Source organism: Protopterus annectens, chromosome 1.part0 (assembly GCF_019279795.1).
Source record: "Protopterus annectens isolate FY-2018-M chromosome 1.part0, PAN1.0, whole genome shotgun sequence".
NCBI lineage: Eukaryota > Metazoa > Chordata > Ceratodontiformes > Protopteridae > Protopterus > Protopterus annectens.
This window is the reverse complement of record NC_056725.1, coordinates 1,018,459,602-1,018,476,704: the sequence shown is the minus strand read 5'-3', so window position 1 is coordinate 1,018,476,704 and position 17,103 is coordinate 1,018,459,602. Positions and strand designations below refer to the sequence as shown.

Here is a 17,103-nt window from a genome sequence, read left to right as displayed (position 1 = left end):
CCAGATGCTTCTTGTTTACTCCTTGATGGCGAAGAAGAGTGTGGTTTCAGGTTTTTAGAACCCTGACAGTGTAGAAAACTGCCCTGGTGCAAATTATAGAAATATTTTGTAATGTGTGGCAGCTGCCAACCCTAACTTAAGGCCTGGTTAATTAGTTAGATGTGTTGTTTCCCATTCACTATTTCAGTGGGAGTTTCTGACAGTGTAGAAGCTGGAGAAAAGCCATTCTCTTATTGTACGCATTCTGCTAAGTGGAAAATGTGCTCTGCTTCAGCAGGGAGTTATCCTGTGCCACCTCAGTTGTTAAGCTTGCAGGTAATCTATCCACAAACCTAAACATCCTGCTGGCCAGATGCTCCTCTCCTATGCCCTTGGCAACAAATGGAACCCCCCCCCACTAAGAACCACCCCAAACACTGAAAATTTCAAGGCCCTACTTTTCAAACACCTGTCTACTAAACGGAAATGCCCCTGCCTCCTTCCTACTTAATCTGGGACCACTTCTAGTAGAAGAGTCTCCTCTTTCTGATACATTTACCCTATCTTCCTCCTATAGACTTACTCCTTCAACTATATCTATCTCTCCTTGCAATTCTCCTTCAGCTTTATCCCTCTACTTAACTACTTCTACTACTTCTACCCCTAGAGCTAGATTTGCTCACCAAAACTGGTAAATGCCACCTAATCCTTCTACTCCCATTCTTCTACTCCTACAGCTATACTTGCTCAACAAAACTTGTAAATAACTACACAATCCTTCTACTCCCATAACTATACCTGCTCAACAAAACATGTAAATATTGTAAATATTGAGCACAAATTTCTGTCTCTAATACTTTCACTCAAAACGCTACCACTATTTCTCCTTCCTTTCAACCTTAACTATGTTTTAGGAATCTCTAAGAAATACTGCTATACTACGCAAATGTAGTAACCATAACTTAAGTATGAATTGTACTCTTGTACTGTCCTGTATTCGTTGAAATTGTATTCTTCAAAATGTTTAATGCTTTCTAAATTCTTGACTGTGTTGAAATCCTGTATGTAATATTTTTTATGCATTTTCGGAGCTTTTCTCCCTGGGCCTCCACTGAAAATGGGCCATGTTGACCCAGTGGACTTCCCTGGTTATCAGACTGGAATAAATAAATAAATGAATACTCTGACTTGCTCTGGACATTGATGTGATTTGGCTCTCAGTCTCTGATAGTTCATTTTCATGTTTCAGGCATCTGTATAGATCATGAGCTTGAGATAGGCAGATTGCAATTGGTTCTTTTTCATTACCCGTCTTTGAAGAACTATTTTTTGCTGCGAAACTTGAGAGTCGTGGCTTTCATGACAGGCTATCCTGTCTTCTTTGTGAATCAGTTAATTTGTACAATCTGAAAATTTCCCTGCTATATGGCATGTCTTTCAAGATTTCCAAACTGATGGCCTTTGTCTGTAGGGTGATTTTATTTGGTGTCCTTAGGAATAACCCAGTTTTTGTTTAAAAGTGTCCTTTCAACTTCCTTTTTTATCATTAGTAGGTGTGTGTGTGTGTGTGTGTGTGTATATATATATATATATAAATGTGTGTGTATGTATATACGTCTGTGTGTGTGTGTATACATATATATATTTGTGTGTGTGTGTGTGTATCACTGTTAGTTTTGCTGGACCATGAACCGTGGACATCAATCAGGTATATTAACCTGAGTTTTGAACTGTTGTAATTCTGCCTAAGTACTTGTCTCATTTCTTTCTTTTTTGGAGGGTGTATATTTAGGTTTGTAGATATTTGCTTCCATAGCATTTTTATTGATGGAAAGTGGTTATGGTAAAGGCTAAACGTAACATAATGCCTTCTTTCTTTTTTGAAACTCTGATACACTATTAAATTTCTGCACTGGTATGCAATGTTACATACTCCTTTGGTAGTACTGAAATTGTTGAGGTGTTTCTGTGAGACATACTACATGAATTTTTTTTTTCTGTTCCAGGAAATTCTTGGAGGACCACATGCAGCTGAGGAAAGATATGATGCAGAATTTTTCAAGAAATTTAGAAATCAGAATATTGTCCTTTCTGCAAGAAACTATGCAAGGGTATGGTAGGACTATTCAATTTTTATCACAATTTATTTCTGACTCTTGTATTATTAAGCATTCCAAAAAAACATGAAGAGACCAGCATATAGTGGCACCAGATAATACTTTAATAAAAGTATTCTTTAAGTCTTTTAAAGAATACTTTTATTAAAGTATTATCTGGTGCCATTGTATGCTGGCCTTGTCATGTTTTTTTGGAATGCTTTTCTTATTTTAAGACCTTGCAGGTGCCGTACTCGGAGAGTTTCTGTAGTCTGTGTTTCTTGTATTATTAAACCTTTAATAATCAGCTGTGGTTGTAGTTTACAGATCTGATTACGTCATCTAGATAATGCTGTTCTAACTAAATAAACAGTAGCATGCTATATGGCACAGAAATATTTTGCTCTAACTGAATCCAGGCTGACCAAAGTTTGATTAGTGGATCTAGACACTGGAAGAGTCATCTAGAGGAGGAGGAGGATAAGCGTGGGAGGACCATTGTTGATTTACTCAACTTGGTGGGCATGTTGTTGGAGCACCGTCTGTCTGATAACCAGGCACTTCAGGTATAAGCATTGGAAAGCAGGGATGTGACCTTGTCCAAGAAATGTATAGAGATCTTAATCCAAAAGTTGCGTTTGTGTGGAAGCTAGACTTGGCAAAATTAACATTGCCTTTCAGCACTGTGAAATGAGAGATTAGCACATTAAAAAAAAACCCATAATCTGGCAAGCATGTAGCATAGAACATTCATCCCACACTCTCCCAAATCCGTCTTTGGGTGCTCGTTATGGAAAGGCTTGTTACTGAGGTCTTGTGAGTAAAGATTTGATGGTCACAGGAGGCTGGGAGCACGCCGCAAAAGAGATTAAAAATATAATAAGTAAAAGTGCTTCATTTCTGTAGTGCCAGACAGTAAGAATGTGCCTGCCATGCTAACATCTCAGGTTTACTTGATAGTCTGGAATGGCAGAGTATGAAATTTGTGGGAAAGATTTGGAACCTCCTTTAAATACATTCTTCTCAAGAATTTGATTGTGTATTTTGAATTTTTGAAAGTGGTTGCTTGCAGTGGCCCTGAGGTGCATAATGATAAAGACCTTACTGCAGTCTAATTGACGTGTATGACTATCAGCATAAGTTCAGGAGGGGCTGCAAGGAGGGGAAGCTGGGAGTTGAACATCCATGCCTGCTTATCAGTCATGGGGATGAGGGAGGGGAGGCAGCCTTAGGCTTTCTTGAGTATTACAGCACTACGGGCCTAGCAAACACCATGTTACCTGTCTAGGTGAAACACTAAGTTGGAAGTTGCCCATATGCAGAGACATGCATATACCTACTAGTGCAGCATCATAAGGTACTTGCAATGGTACTGAGAGGAGGAAGGGAGTTAGGATACACTCCCTTGCAGAAAGGATGTTGCAATGCTGGTTTCCTTGATCTACTCATTGGGCCCAGATGTAGTTCAGATGGAGCCCAAGAGAAAGCTAAAGTGGGTGTGTTAAACCAGTTGGATGAGGAGAGAAACTGGTAGCAGCTGAGGGTCAGGTGTGTGTGGGTGGGTGTTTGTGTGGGTGTTGGTGGGTGTGTGGGTGGGTGGGTGGGTGTGTTGGGTGTGTGTTTGAGTGTGTGTGAGGAAGTGTTGGTGGGGAGGAGACGAAGTGGTTGCTGGCAGCCTGATGATACTTCACCCTCTACTGTAGGTGGCCATGAGTAATACTGTTTTGTCACAATCATGCTGATTTCCTGATGCTGTTAAGAGCTGGACAAAGATGTTAGGGGAAAAAGAAAATGGGAAACTGTTTCCTAGTTAATTAAAAAAAAAGGTAACTTTCTCCTGGCACAGTAGTTCCCTAAGCATAACTTGGCAGTGCCTAGTGTACATACTTACACATGCAGTTCTTTCTGCTTTAGTATGAGACCCACTAATTGAGCCATCCATCCATCCACAGCCCCTTTTTCCCATTTGTTACATATGGGGTCGGGGTGTCACTTCACCACTGACAATCATCTGGAGCCAAGGTTTACTTACCACTGTTTAACCATTACCTTAAAAATGTCAGGAGAAGGATATATTGTGTATATCTTGCTTGCATGTTATAGAAATGACCTGAACTGCATGACCCTCCTCCTCACACCACAAAGTACTCTGTCTGTTGCACGGTGATTTACACAAGTGTGAAGAATTATCATGCACCATCCATTCTTGTCACCACTTCCACTCAGCTGCCACATTCTTTATGAAGAAATGTTACGTCAAATCCAAATTGATTTGAAAAAAAAACACTTCAGTTTTTATCCTCCATGTGAGCGCTCTTGATAAATTTTTATTTTCAGTATAACACTACATAAATTGATCGATTCATGCCAACTCATAAACCTCACTCCTCCTCCATAAAGTTATTCAGCATGTAGTGTTCCCACAATTCCCATTTTTTCTATACTGTTTGCTCTTTCTCTTTTTTAAGATTCAACTTCCAGTTATTTTTTCTCTGTTACAATATTTACTACTTCAAATAGAGTTGGGTTAGACTTGGATTTCCATTTTTTAGTAATTGTTTTTTTTTCTTTTTGCAGCCACCAGAATTTAGCATGAAAGTCCTTACTATGTCTAGATAATTTAGATCCCATATCCCAGCTCAAAAAATAATTTTCTTAGTTGCACCCATTTGCTCACACAATATTTCTGACAAAGTATTCTGTAAGGAATTTTTGAAGTCTGCCAAATCATTATACTCATAAAACATATGTTTTCAGTTGCCTCTTTCTTCTCCATCTCGCCTACAACATTTACAATTTACTTCAGGAAAAATTATTTGGAGTCTGCTTGGGGTATAAAAACACATATGTAAACACTTCCAAGCAAAAATCCAGAATCTTCTTTGTTACATATTTGAGATCCATATATATATATATATATATATATATATATATATATATATATATATATATGTGTGTGTGTGTGTGTGTGTGTGTGTGTGTGTATATATATATATGTATATATATGTGTGTGTGTGTGTGTGTGTGTGTGTGTGTGTGTGTATATATACATATATATATATATATATATATATATATATATATATATATATATATATATATATATGTATATATATGTCCTCCCATTGTTTCCTCATGAATTGCTTATCCATTCTCTCTTCCCAAACTTTTCTTTCATGTTCTGACTGATTGCTATAGTTGTAGTGCAATATTTTATATGCACTACTAATTACCCTTTTTTAATGTCAGGTTCAGTTAAGAACAATACCAGATCAGGTCTTTCATATAGAATTTCCCTATCCCTAGCTCTTTGCCTATGCGATCTCAATCCTTGATAGGGAAGGCAGTCTCTAACCTGTAGTCCAACTGTTTCCTTGGCTTCTTCCCATTCTGTTACCTTTCCTTCTCTAGTTATTTGCTCCTAACACCTTGATTCCTTTGCCAGTTTTTTTCCAGTAAATTCCAGCTCCCTTTTGCCTATTTTCTGTACCCCTAATTGCAGTAATCCCTATTCAGCAGAATCTCCTTTCTCCATTCTTGTGTTAGCTTAGTTCTTAGAATAATCTCTAATACTTTATAAATATAATATTCTTTATGGATGTTGTTATCCTTAAGGATCTGCATTCAAAATACCACTCTTTATTTCCTGAATTTCCATCCTGTTTCTACAAAATCCCTTTCCACTTTAAATTAAAGCTTTTTGCTTATGTTATGTGTATGAGGCTTAACTGTGTGGCTCTAAAATATCCCTTCAAATCTGGGAATACTAAACCACCTTATTTTATTGGAAGGGTCAGCTTATCCCACTTAACCCTTGCCCTCTTCCCCTCTCAGATAAAATCCTTTAACTGATACTGTCCGAAACTTCTCCTGTAGTTGGTAAAAATATGCCTGACCAGCATATAAAACTCAAGGGACAAATATCATTTTTACTGCTTGTGTTTTGCTATCCATATCTTTAAACTAGAGCTTCTTAATTTTTGTATTATCTTTTGTTTAGTCTCTTCCCACATAACCTTAGCTGCCATAACAGAACCCTGTTTAACCCGTACTCCTAAATACTTAATGTTACCATGTCCGATAAATATTGCTGAACCAATTCATGTGGTGGTACGTAATTTACAGTATAGCTCGTTTGACTTCATAATCTTGCGTCCCAAAAGGACTTGAAACTGTTTCATACTATTCAATAACACAAAGATGTCCTTTTTTGATTTTGTCAGATACAAAATAATATTGCATGTAAATAAAACCAACTTTTCTTGATTACCATATCAGTTATATCCTTGAATTTCTGAGTCCCTTATTTCTTTGCCGGTGGCTCTAAATATAATACAAATAACAAAGGGGAAAGAGGATACCACTGTTCAGACACAACTTATCAGAGAGGGAACCCTTCCATTTTAATTTTTGCCTCTGATCCCTTATATATCCTCCTAATTAACCTCATTGTTATATCGGGGAATGCAGAGTCTTCCATTGTCATGTTATAAAATCCCAGCTTACTCTGTCAATTGATTTCTCTGCAGCAAGACTCACCAGCGACACCAGTATTTTCTTATGTTCTACTTCCATCCAGATCGTCATTGTTCTATTAATGTTGTCAGATGTTTGCCTCCCCTCCACAAAACCACATTGATCCATTTCTATCAATTTTGGAAACACATTTGCAATTCTTGTAGCTGTTATAACCATAAATACGTTATAATCATGACTTCAAATTAAAATGGAACTATATGCAACTGGGTCTGATGAGTCATTACCATCTTTTAGGTATTGCAACCACCCCAGCTTTCTTCTAGGATGTTGGTGCTTCCCCTCTTTTTAAAATACTTTTAAAACATTACAGATCTTTATCACTTTCTTCTCTCCTAGCTTCCAAACTTCCACTGAAATAACATCTATTCCTGGAGACTTTCCTATACATTAATTACACATACCATTTTTATCTCATTTCCACCTATCTTAACTGTTAATTGTTGAGCCTCATCTACCTCTAACCTTGGCATAGTTACGTCTTCCATAAGTATTTCCATTTATGCTTTTTCATGATTTCCACATTCCTCTGCTTTATACAGATTTTCATAAAATTACTCTTTTACCTCTACAGGACCTCTGGCTATTTATCTTGTTACAGGTTCCTTAAGTTTAGCAACAGCCCTTTCTACTTTCTGTTGCCTATGTCACTGTGTTAAAAGTTTTTTGTGCTGTGGAGTTATCAAAAAACTATTGCTTAACTGCAGTCTTTCTAAACTCGTGCATATTATCCAGATACTCTCTGTTTTTCTTTTTAGCACTCGACATTTGTGCCTCTTCTTGTTCAGTGAGATCATTCCCCCTTATTCTCAGTACATTAACCTTTGTTAGCACCTCTAAATAATTCTTGTTACTTCTTAACCATATCCCTTTTTCTTTTATTTCTACCCACTTTTTGAACTCCACTTTTGTTTTATTACACTCACTAGCTAAAACTTCTTAAGAAATTTCTGTCTTCCCAAATAACTCTTGAATAATTTCCACTACACTACCCATTCCTTAAATTCCTCTCTTTTTAACAGGAAAGCAGAAAAGTGCCAGTGTCTCATTTGTACTTCATTACCCTGCATTTTTGTGTCAGTCGTTATTGGTGTGAGATCTGAAATAGTAACTAGATGTGTGTTGAACCTTTCAAGTAAATACATATGTTCCTGTGAAATATAATTTCTGTTTACACCAAGAAGAGTAGTTCCAGAACCGCAAAGTGAAGACAATAGTTCGTAAAAAAGGTAAGTCCTTTATTAGTTGCCAAGTGGTAAAAATCCAAAGACAGTTGGTACAAAGCAGCAAAATCAGACCAAATGGTAAAAATCCAAAGTCAGTAGGTACAAAACAGCAAAATCAGACAAGCGCTTTCGCTTGGAGAATGCCAAGCTTTTTCAAGTCAAAAACAGTTGCCTGCAGTGAGGCAACTGTTTAAATGAGGATGTTAATTAGTCACATGTTTGGTTAGAGCTGAGTTGCATTAAGAAACAATTGAGACTGTTTTGAGCAAATGTTTCTGTTTAGTCTAGCCCAGTTGTTGTACCTTGGGGAGTAATATGTCAGTTCTCTCCTGAGTTCCTACTACTGAGCTCATGTCTTCCATACCAAATATTGTCATAAATGTCGTCAGAAGTCTGCCCTCTTTTGTTATATTTTCCCCTTCTAGGCCCCCAGATACATCCTCACTGTTGCATGCCAGGTTCCAGTCTCACATTTTAAGTAGTATTCCCTGCTGAAATCTGACTAGTCCTTCCAAAATTTTCTTAAGCTTCATAATAGCTGTTTAGGTGGAATTTAAATACATGCCAGTTGCCCAGACTTACCATTCCCATGTATTTTTTCATCTTCTATCACTATTGGAGCTTCTCCAGCAGTTAGTATAAGTATTCCCTTTTTCCTTTGTCCCTGATACTCTGCTGAATCAGGAATTATCTATTAACCAAATTCACAAATTAATTTCTTTTCATGTATGTCTCCTGTAGCAAGGCCATTTGCACTCTGCTTTTCTTAATACAATTCATAATTCTTTCCTTTTTGTCTATACTTGTGAGGCCATTCATGTTCCAAAATAATATGTTTGGTGTAGCCATTATGAAGCTTTATCGAACATGTATTGTGTCATTATTCTTTGCACTAATGCAGTGCAAACAACAAGAGCAGCTAAGCACGTATTTAAATAAGCAGCAAGTAACATTTATGAGTCAAGCAGAGGGCTTGCCGTTAATACCCTGCATTACAGATTTTTTTGAATGGCATTGTCTTGTCCAGTGTTTTTACACTTTGTCAAGACTAGTACCCATTTATCAATGGCCTGGACAGATTGCTGGATGAATAGACATTTGCTACCAACAGCTTGGAGTCTTATTTTTGGGGAATGGCAACAATTACAGGAATATCTGTCAGACATACAGTGCAGTACACACACACACACACACACACACACACACACACACACACACACTCTTTATTTTTTTTTTTTACTTTTTTCTCCCCCCACTGACTGATGATAATCATCCCCCACAAACAACCAACTGGCACATCTGAGTCCTCTTCACAGGACAAGAGCTGACAAAAGAAGGGGCATCATTACGGCAGCCATAGGGGAGTTTTCCTTTAATGGTTCTACCCCGCAGCATATGCCCTTTAACATACTAAGGGTTTTTCATTCATTTCAACTCTTAAGGAGCTTAACATAATTTTGGGAGAAGTTATAAGCCTTTAGCAATGAGTATTATTCATGGTTGGGGACTGAAACCTGGTTTGCAGTACTGCACTTGTATCCGGGGTACCTAGTAGGGAAATATAACAAAAGAGGGTGGATTTTTGAAGAAGTATATGAGAATATTTGGGATGCAGGATGTGAAGTCCTTGCTAGACCCGGTTGACATGCCACTAGCAGAGTGGTTGTCTACTTCTGCATCATGCTTCAGAGATGTCTTAGTACAAAACACTGCGTTAGAGTTACACACTGAAAGCCTTGCATTTTATAATCACTGGAGTCTTTATCAAGTCTGGTGTTGAAGTAGGATCTGACAAGGCATGTTGCATGTCATATTTACTCCACTTCTAATTGCAGCATTGTCTGGGATCAGGTTATATGAGATAAGGATCCAGTAAGTCACACTACCTTAAAGATGGCAGTTGCTGTGTAGGGTCCAGCATTATCCTCCAGTTCTCCAAGACCATTTCAAGTGGCAGTCCATTCCTATCCAATTTTGTATAAAAAATAATTGGATTACTGCCATTTCTTTAGGCTGTCTTCTTATTAGGTTACTTTTGGGATTCTAGCAGGAAGGAGTTTTGGAGGAGATGATGTGTCCCCTCCTAATAGAGTTCCATTGTCACTGATTATGGGAAGGCAAGGTTGGGAGGGAATTATCCTGCAAAAGACTGTTTGTGCAACTGTGTATACTATCTTGTAAAATTAATATTTAGAAAAAGTAAAGTGTCTGCTGACTAATTTGGACTTAACAAATAGTTGTCACACAACAACACTTTGTCAGCATTGTATAAAGTTTATAATTTTCCCTGCTGATGCATTTAACAGATGCATTTTTTCATAAATTGTTGCTGTTTCTTGTATAACTTCAGTTTTACAATACTTTGTTGATTTTGTGTAAAAGAAAACATTTACTGTTAAAAAATGTGAAAACAGTTATATAATCTGAATGACAGTTTCACTTTGGCAGTCATTTGTAAGTTTTATTTGAATTATAATGGGTCATTTTTATAATACTTATTTTTTTTCAGGAAGGCAATGTGCAGGCTCTAGCTATTTTGTTCACCTTCCATGGATCAGAACTTTGTGAACATCGTCTGGCTCTACTTTCTAACTTTCCTGAGACATGTTCCCCACATGAATATGCTGTTTTGCTTCCTGAGGCTCAGTGAGTATAAACAATGCATGTTAAGAACACACAGACATTAGTATTAGTAGCTGTTATTAGTAAATGAACTGCTAGGAGGTATAGTAAACTGTGTTGTGTGACTGTGTCTAACTCATTGGATTCTGAACATTGTCATTTTTGGCACAATCTAAACTCCACCAACTTTCCTTCATTTCTAAGAGCTTTGCTTGCAGACCAGCCCATCTCACTGGACTTCTTCGAATTTACCCAGGGCCCCCAGCTGAACTGTTGGCAATCATAGTGCCGAGTGGAGACAGATCAGAAAAACAAAAAAGATTGAAAACTCTTGAAAAGAGTGAATTTTGAACATGGCTCGTTTCCTTTAAACTTCCTCTTTTGCATGGGGCAAGCCCACCTGCACCTTCCGATGCGGGAGCAAGCCAGGCACACACCCACACTTATGTATACCAACTCCAAGATCACCAAACCTCAGAGAAAAGAGAATATCCTGAGAATTATCCATCTCAGACTTGGTATATCTGTATGTGTGTTTGTATCTGTATAATTTATATATCTGTATCTATATCTATATATATATATATATATATATATATATATATATATATATATATATATATATACACACACACACACACATATATATATATATATATATATATATATATATATATATATATATATAAAATCTATATATCTATATTTATATATGTGTCTCTCTCTCTCTCTCTATATATATATATATAGATAGATAGATAGATAGATATAGGCACGCACACACATAAATATATAATGTGTATATATATATATATATATATATATATGTGTGTGTGTGTGTATGTGTATATATGTATGTGTGTATTATATATGCATATATATATATATATATATATATATATATATATATATATATATATATATATATATATATATGTAAGTGTATATATTTAAATGTGTGTTATGTCTTTTCTTTCCTCCCTTGCTGTAGCAGGTCTAAACATTTCAAATGCCATTGCTTATTCTTTGTTGCTGCATGGGAATATTGATGTAATTTTGTAGTGCGAACAAGGATGGTACTTTTACGCTTGCCTCTTCCTGGACCTAAACATATACAACAACTTAATCTTGTACCTTTGATACATTGTATTCTGGATGGTGACTCTTCAAGGTCTTTTATTTCTGTTGCAGTAGTAAACCTGGATGGTGGTTGCTGGATGTGTTGGCTGCCATTTGCCTCATTAGTGTGTAGAGTCCATACAGTGGCTTCTTCAAATTTACTTTAGAGTGAATTTACTTCCTTTATAAACTTTTAGTTTTTAGGTATTCTTCAGCAGCCAGAGTATATCCAAGGTGCTGGATGAAATCTTGCAGGAGCAGGATTTATGTGTATTGCCCTACCTGGATGAATGTCTTCTAGTAGTCCACTGCATGGACACTGTTGAAGCATCTCTGGACTCTCTTCTTGGTGTTAATGGTGTGACAGAAGGTACAAGTATTGCAGTGGAATGTGCTACATTAATAACTACAGAACTTCTCATGCTAAAGAAACATTATTCCTTTGTCGGACCTCTATTCCTGGGCCTTGGAGAGATGTTGAAAACTTCCCACCAACATATTTTGGGTGTCTTCCTTTCTTGCAGCTATATCTGTCACAGACTCTGATGTCATAATCGTCTCTTGTTCGGTGCAGACCCTGTCTTCGCCTTCAAGTAATGTGTCTTGGTTCCCCAGAGAGAGGGCTTGAGTTTCAAGCAGACTTCCTGTCTATGGAGGCCTTAGTGATAAAAGCTTGTTGTAGGATGTTTCCTTATTTGGTCAGACATACAAGCAGATGTTCTTCGTGTTTCACTGTTGCAGTCATCACACTTGGGTTATCTGCCTGCAGGTAGCCCTCAGTTGGCCCGAATACCAGAGACTTAGTATTTCTGCATTGGATGCTGTCGCTCCTGGACTGACGTCATGTCATCAAGGGTATAAAAACAAGCAGCCAACACCATTACATCAGTCTTTCTTGCTGAGGAGCCCGAAGCAGAAGCAGTTCGCAAGTACCGGTCAGCCGCTACCTGAATTTTTGTTTGCGAATTTAATAATCCTGAAGTATTCTAAAACTAAGTACCCCTTTAGGGATCCTTTTTTCTTGCTCTAACCGATGTCAGAAAAAAGTTAACATTTGTCTTGCCTGTGGAAAGCAAATACCTCTCAGAGATTTTCATTCTTACTGCATCACCTGTTTAGGCCCAGACCACGACATCCCTCGCTGACGGTTTTGTGCCTTATTTAACGTCCAAACCATTCATCGTCGGGCTCTCTTTGTCGTTAAATTCTTTCACTCTCGATCTCCATATTCTGAAATGGCTTCGGTAAGCCATCTGACTACCGTTATTCTGAAAAAAACGTAAAGATAAAGACAGAGACAGACAGCATACTTCCAAAACTGTCGACAGTGCTTCCGTTAAGCTAGTCACCAGTCTGCCAATACTCAGTGAGGTGTTTTCGCAGCCCCTGATGCCCACTTCACTGGATTCCCCGGCCTCTACTGAGAACCATTCGGAGTCCGGTATGCCGCGAGACTCTTCATCAACTGTGGAACATGTGGATGTCTCTACCTTGGATGGGTCTGAAGCCACTGAGCAGGCACCTACTTCTGAGGCAGTTATTTGCTCAACCAGTGTTCGACTCAAACCAATGACTTCTTTTTTAACCAAAACTACTGAGTTTCTTAGGCCCAGAGTACGCACTATGCCTAGAAAACAGATGACCAAAGCACACGCACCTGCTCCCATGCCACAAAAACAAATGCTTAGATTGGCTGAAGACCCTATTACGCTGATTAGGGGAAGTCAGCCTTCCCCTGCTAAGAGACAGAGTCCAGTCCCCTTCAGCTTCTACAGACCAGGAGTCCGATGACTCTGAAATTTCTGATTATGAAGACATGCCCTTATCTGCTTATGAGGATTCAGATGCAGAGGAATCCATTCACGCTGCCTCCCCTCCAGAGGATTTTTTTTTTTTTGGTGAAACCTTGCATACCTTACCTGCCAAGACTATCCTCAGTCCAAAAAGAGACTCAGAGAATTTCTAGAGCTGACTCAACACAGGCCCTTAGCAATACCCTCTGTCCTGGATGTTGTGGATGATGTTTTTATGGAATCCAGTCTTACTCCTGACACTTTACCTCCTGCCCCTAGGAAACCAAACAGGTACTACAGTGTTCCTGATGCTCACAAATTTCTTTTCAGGAATCCTACTGCTGACCCAGAGATAATTTCCCAGGGGCCTAAAGGTATCAAGGCTACTACAGCCAAGAATCCCACCCCTTTGGACAGGGATTCCAGAGCTTTGGACAGATGGGGTAAAAAGATATATACCTCTGTAACTCTTGCTATAAGGGCATTGAATTGTCTGTTTCACATACTGAAGTACGAGCAACATATTATGGAACTTATTAAACAAAAAGTGGCAATCTTTTCAGACTTTGCAGAAAATGAAGAATTGCAGGAGCTTATGCACTCTGCAAGCCAAGTAAGTGTGGCTTTGATGCCCAGGAAGACCATGTCAAATCAAAGTTACTAGATGCTCTTTTGAATAAGGACTGTTTGTTTGGCACCAAAGCAGAAGAGGTTCTTAAAAAGATGGAAGAAAAAGATAAGTCTATGCAGACTGGTAAATAATTCTTACAAGTGCAACCCCCTAGATGCAGTAGGCATTGCCCTTCCAAACACTGGTCTTTTCCAGCCCCCTGCAGGCCTTCTCAAACCAGACCCAGGGGAAACAGACCACCCAGACTTCAGTCTCAGGGTATGCAGAGATCTAAGCAGTGGAGTGCCCCCACTCCTAAAGCAGGGAGTGGTAAGCCACCTCCTTACGGAATAAGCTCACAATGACTTTTTTACTCCACTCCCCAGCCCTGCCCAATTGCTTGTGCCCTTAGGAGGGAAACTTTCCCTTCATGTAAAAAACTGGATGTCCATCACTCAGGACCAATGGGTCCTCAACATTGCATCCCAGGGGTGCAAATTTTATTTCCATTCACTGCCAACCCCAAGCGGGTTTCTACACCTTCCTTCAAACCAGTGGGCAGAGGCTCAAAAACAAGTACTTTCCCGGCTCAATATCAGAGCTATTCAGCTGGTTCCAGTAGAACAGAGGGGTCAAGGATTCTACTCCAGACTCTTCCTGGTACCCAGGAAAGAGGGCTCTTGGTGCCCAATCCTGGATCTTTCCATTCTCAACACCTTCCTGGTGGTACCAAAATTCAAAATGTTTACCCTGCAACAGCTTCTTCCTATGCTAGCCAAGTATGCCTGGTTAGTCACCTTAGACTTAAAAGAAACCTATCTGCATAAACCAAGAAGGGAATCATGCAGGAAATATCTACGTTTCAGGGCAGGGTCTATGCATTATCAGTTCCCTGCACTTCCCTTTGGCTTATCTACTGCGCCCAGAATATTCACAAAATGCCTGGCTCCAGCCATTGCATACTGCAGGCAGAGAAATATCCACATTTACCCGTACTTGGACGACTGCCTGATTCAGGCTTACAGTTAGGAATTGCTGCTGCAGCACCTGACATTTGTGAAAAACCTTCTCACTTCCTTGGGGTACACCATCAACGAAAATAAGTCAAAACTGGTACCCAGTCAAAAGATTGTATTCCTGGGAGCAAGCTTGGAAACGACTTCCCAGATAGCATTCCTCACCTCAGAAAAACAAGTCCATCTGACAGACTACTTCAAACAAATGGCCAGCAGAACCCAGCTATCTGCAAGAAAAATACTACAAGCCCTAGGGTTCATGGCCTCATGTATACTGATGATTCCATATGCAAGACTGCATAGGAGGAAACTCCAGTGGTACTTAAAAAGTCTTTGGTGCCAGCATTCTCAGGACCTGGAAATAGTCATTCCTATCATACCCTGTCTAAGGGCAGAGTTCCTCTAGTGGGCAGAAGCATGCATCCACAACAAGGGACTGCCATTTACTCAACCCCAAGCCGCCCAGAAACTAACCACAGATGCATCAGACTATGCTTGGGGGGCACACATGGATGGAATATGTATTCAGGGCCACTGGAGCTCATGTCAAATTCATTTGCACATCAACCAAAAAGAGATGCTAGCTGTACAGAATGCCCTGACAGCTTTCAGATCCCTAATCTTTCAAGGACAACTGCTAATAAAAACAGACAACACCACAGTTATGTGTACCTCACCAGGCAGAGGGGAACCCATTCCTACCCACTCTGCAGGCTGGCCATGGCTGTGTGGAACATGGCCTTGGACATTCAAGTCCATCTGCAAGCTCATTTCCTTACAGGCAAACAAATCTTACTGGCAGACGACAAGCAGAAATCTCCTAGACCTACACTAGTGGAAATTGGAGCGCAGCACCTTCAACCTTCTGATCCAGAAATGGGGAACTCCAGAGGTGGATCTCTTTGCCTCCCCTTACAACCACCAGCTCAGCAAATTCTGCACCAGGAATCCTCATAGCAGGGCCTGGAAAGTGGATGCCCCATCTTTTCAATGGGTAAATCTCTCAATCTATGCCTTTCCCCCTCTGCCCTTCCTTTCAAGAGTATTACTCAAGATAAAAACAGGACAGACCAAGGACAATTCTGATTGTCCTGGACTGGCCATGCCAGCACTGGTATCCACTCCTGCGCAGCCTGACATCGGTGCCACCCTGGCACCTACACCAGAATCCAACCCTCCTGTCTCACCAGGAGGGACAAATTCTGCATCCACAACTGCAAACCCTAAATTTTGCAGCCTGGCTTATTCCTTGAATTCTCTCCCAGTGACCTTAAGCAAACAGGTGCTGGACGTCATTCTTGAAGCCAGAAGACCCAGTACAAGAAAATCCTTTGCTGATAAGTGGAAACAGTTTTGCTCATGGATTCAATCTAACGGAGAGGCACAACACTGCCCTCTCTGCCTCTTATCCTGGATTACTTAACAGATCTACTCCACAAAGGCCCGTCCTTCTCCTCCATTAACATACATGCCTCAGCCATTTCTGCTCATTACAACACTGAGCCATTTCTCTTCTCGCACCCTCTTATCAAACAGTTCCTGAGAGGGGCAAACCACTTAAGGCCACCAAGGAGAACACCCCCCCCTGTTTGGGACCTTAACTTTGTACTGGAAAAGCTCACGCTTCTCCCCTTTGAACCTACTGCATCAGCAGAGTTAAAATTCCTCTCTTGGAAAACAGCCTTGCTTCTAGCCATCACTTCAGCTAGAAGAGTGTCTGAGCTACAAGCATTGATGGCTGTGGAACCCTTCATTATTTTCCATGCAGGCAGGGTTTCCCTCAGGACTAACCCTTACTTTATGCCTAAAGTGGTGTCCACTGTGGCTCTCAATCAATCCGTCCATTTGCCAACCTTCTTCTGTAATCCTCAAAATAAAGGGGAAAGGATCCTGCACTCCTTGGACGTGCACAGACAGCGCAGATTCTACCTTGATAGGACTAAGCCCTTCAGAACTAGTCAGCTCTGCAACAGAGGCAGAAGGCAAGGTCATTTCATAACAAACTATTTCCAAATGGATAGCACACTGCATCCATTTCTGCTACACGCACAATGGGAAACCAACCCTTCAGGGAGTCAGAGCACATTCCACTAGGGCAACATCTAC

At 39.7% G+C, this 17,103-nt stretch overlaps 1 protein-coding gene across 1 annotated transcript in view; it reads left to right on the top strand.

Annotated features, from left to right (window-relative positions):
* Window positions 1–17,103, top strand: part of NBAS (NBAS subunit of NRZ tethering complex) — a 3,380,746-nt gene that overhangs the window by 1,136,278 nt on the left and 2,227,365 nt on the right. The window contains exons 20-21 of the mRNA XM_044064792.1: window positions 1,986–2,090; window positions 10,347–10,483. Of these exons, the coding sequence (XP_043920727.1) occupies window positions 1,986–2,090; window positions 10,347–10,483 (242 nt within the window). The remainder of the gene's footprint in view (window positions 1–1,985; window positions 2,091–10,346; window positions 10,484–17,103) is intronic.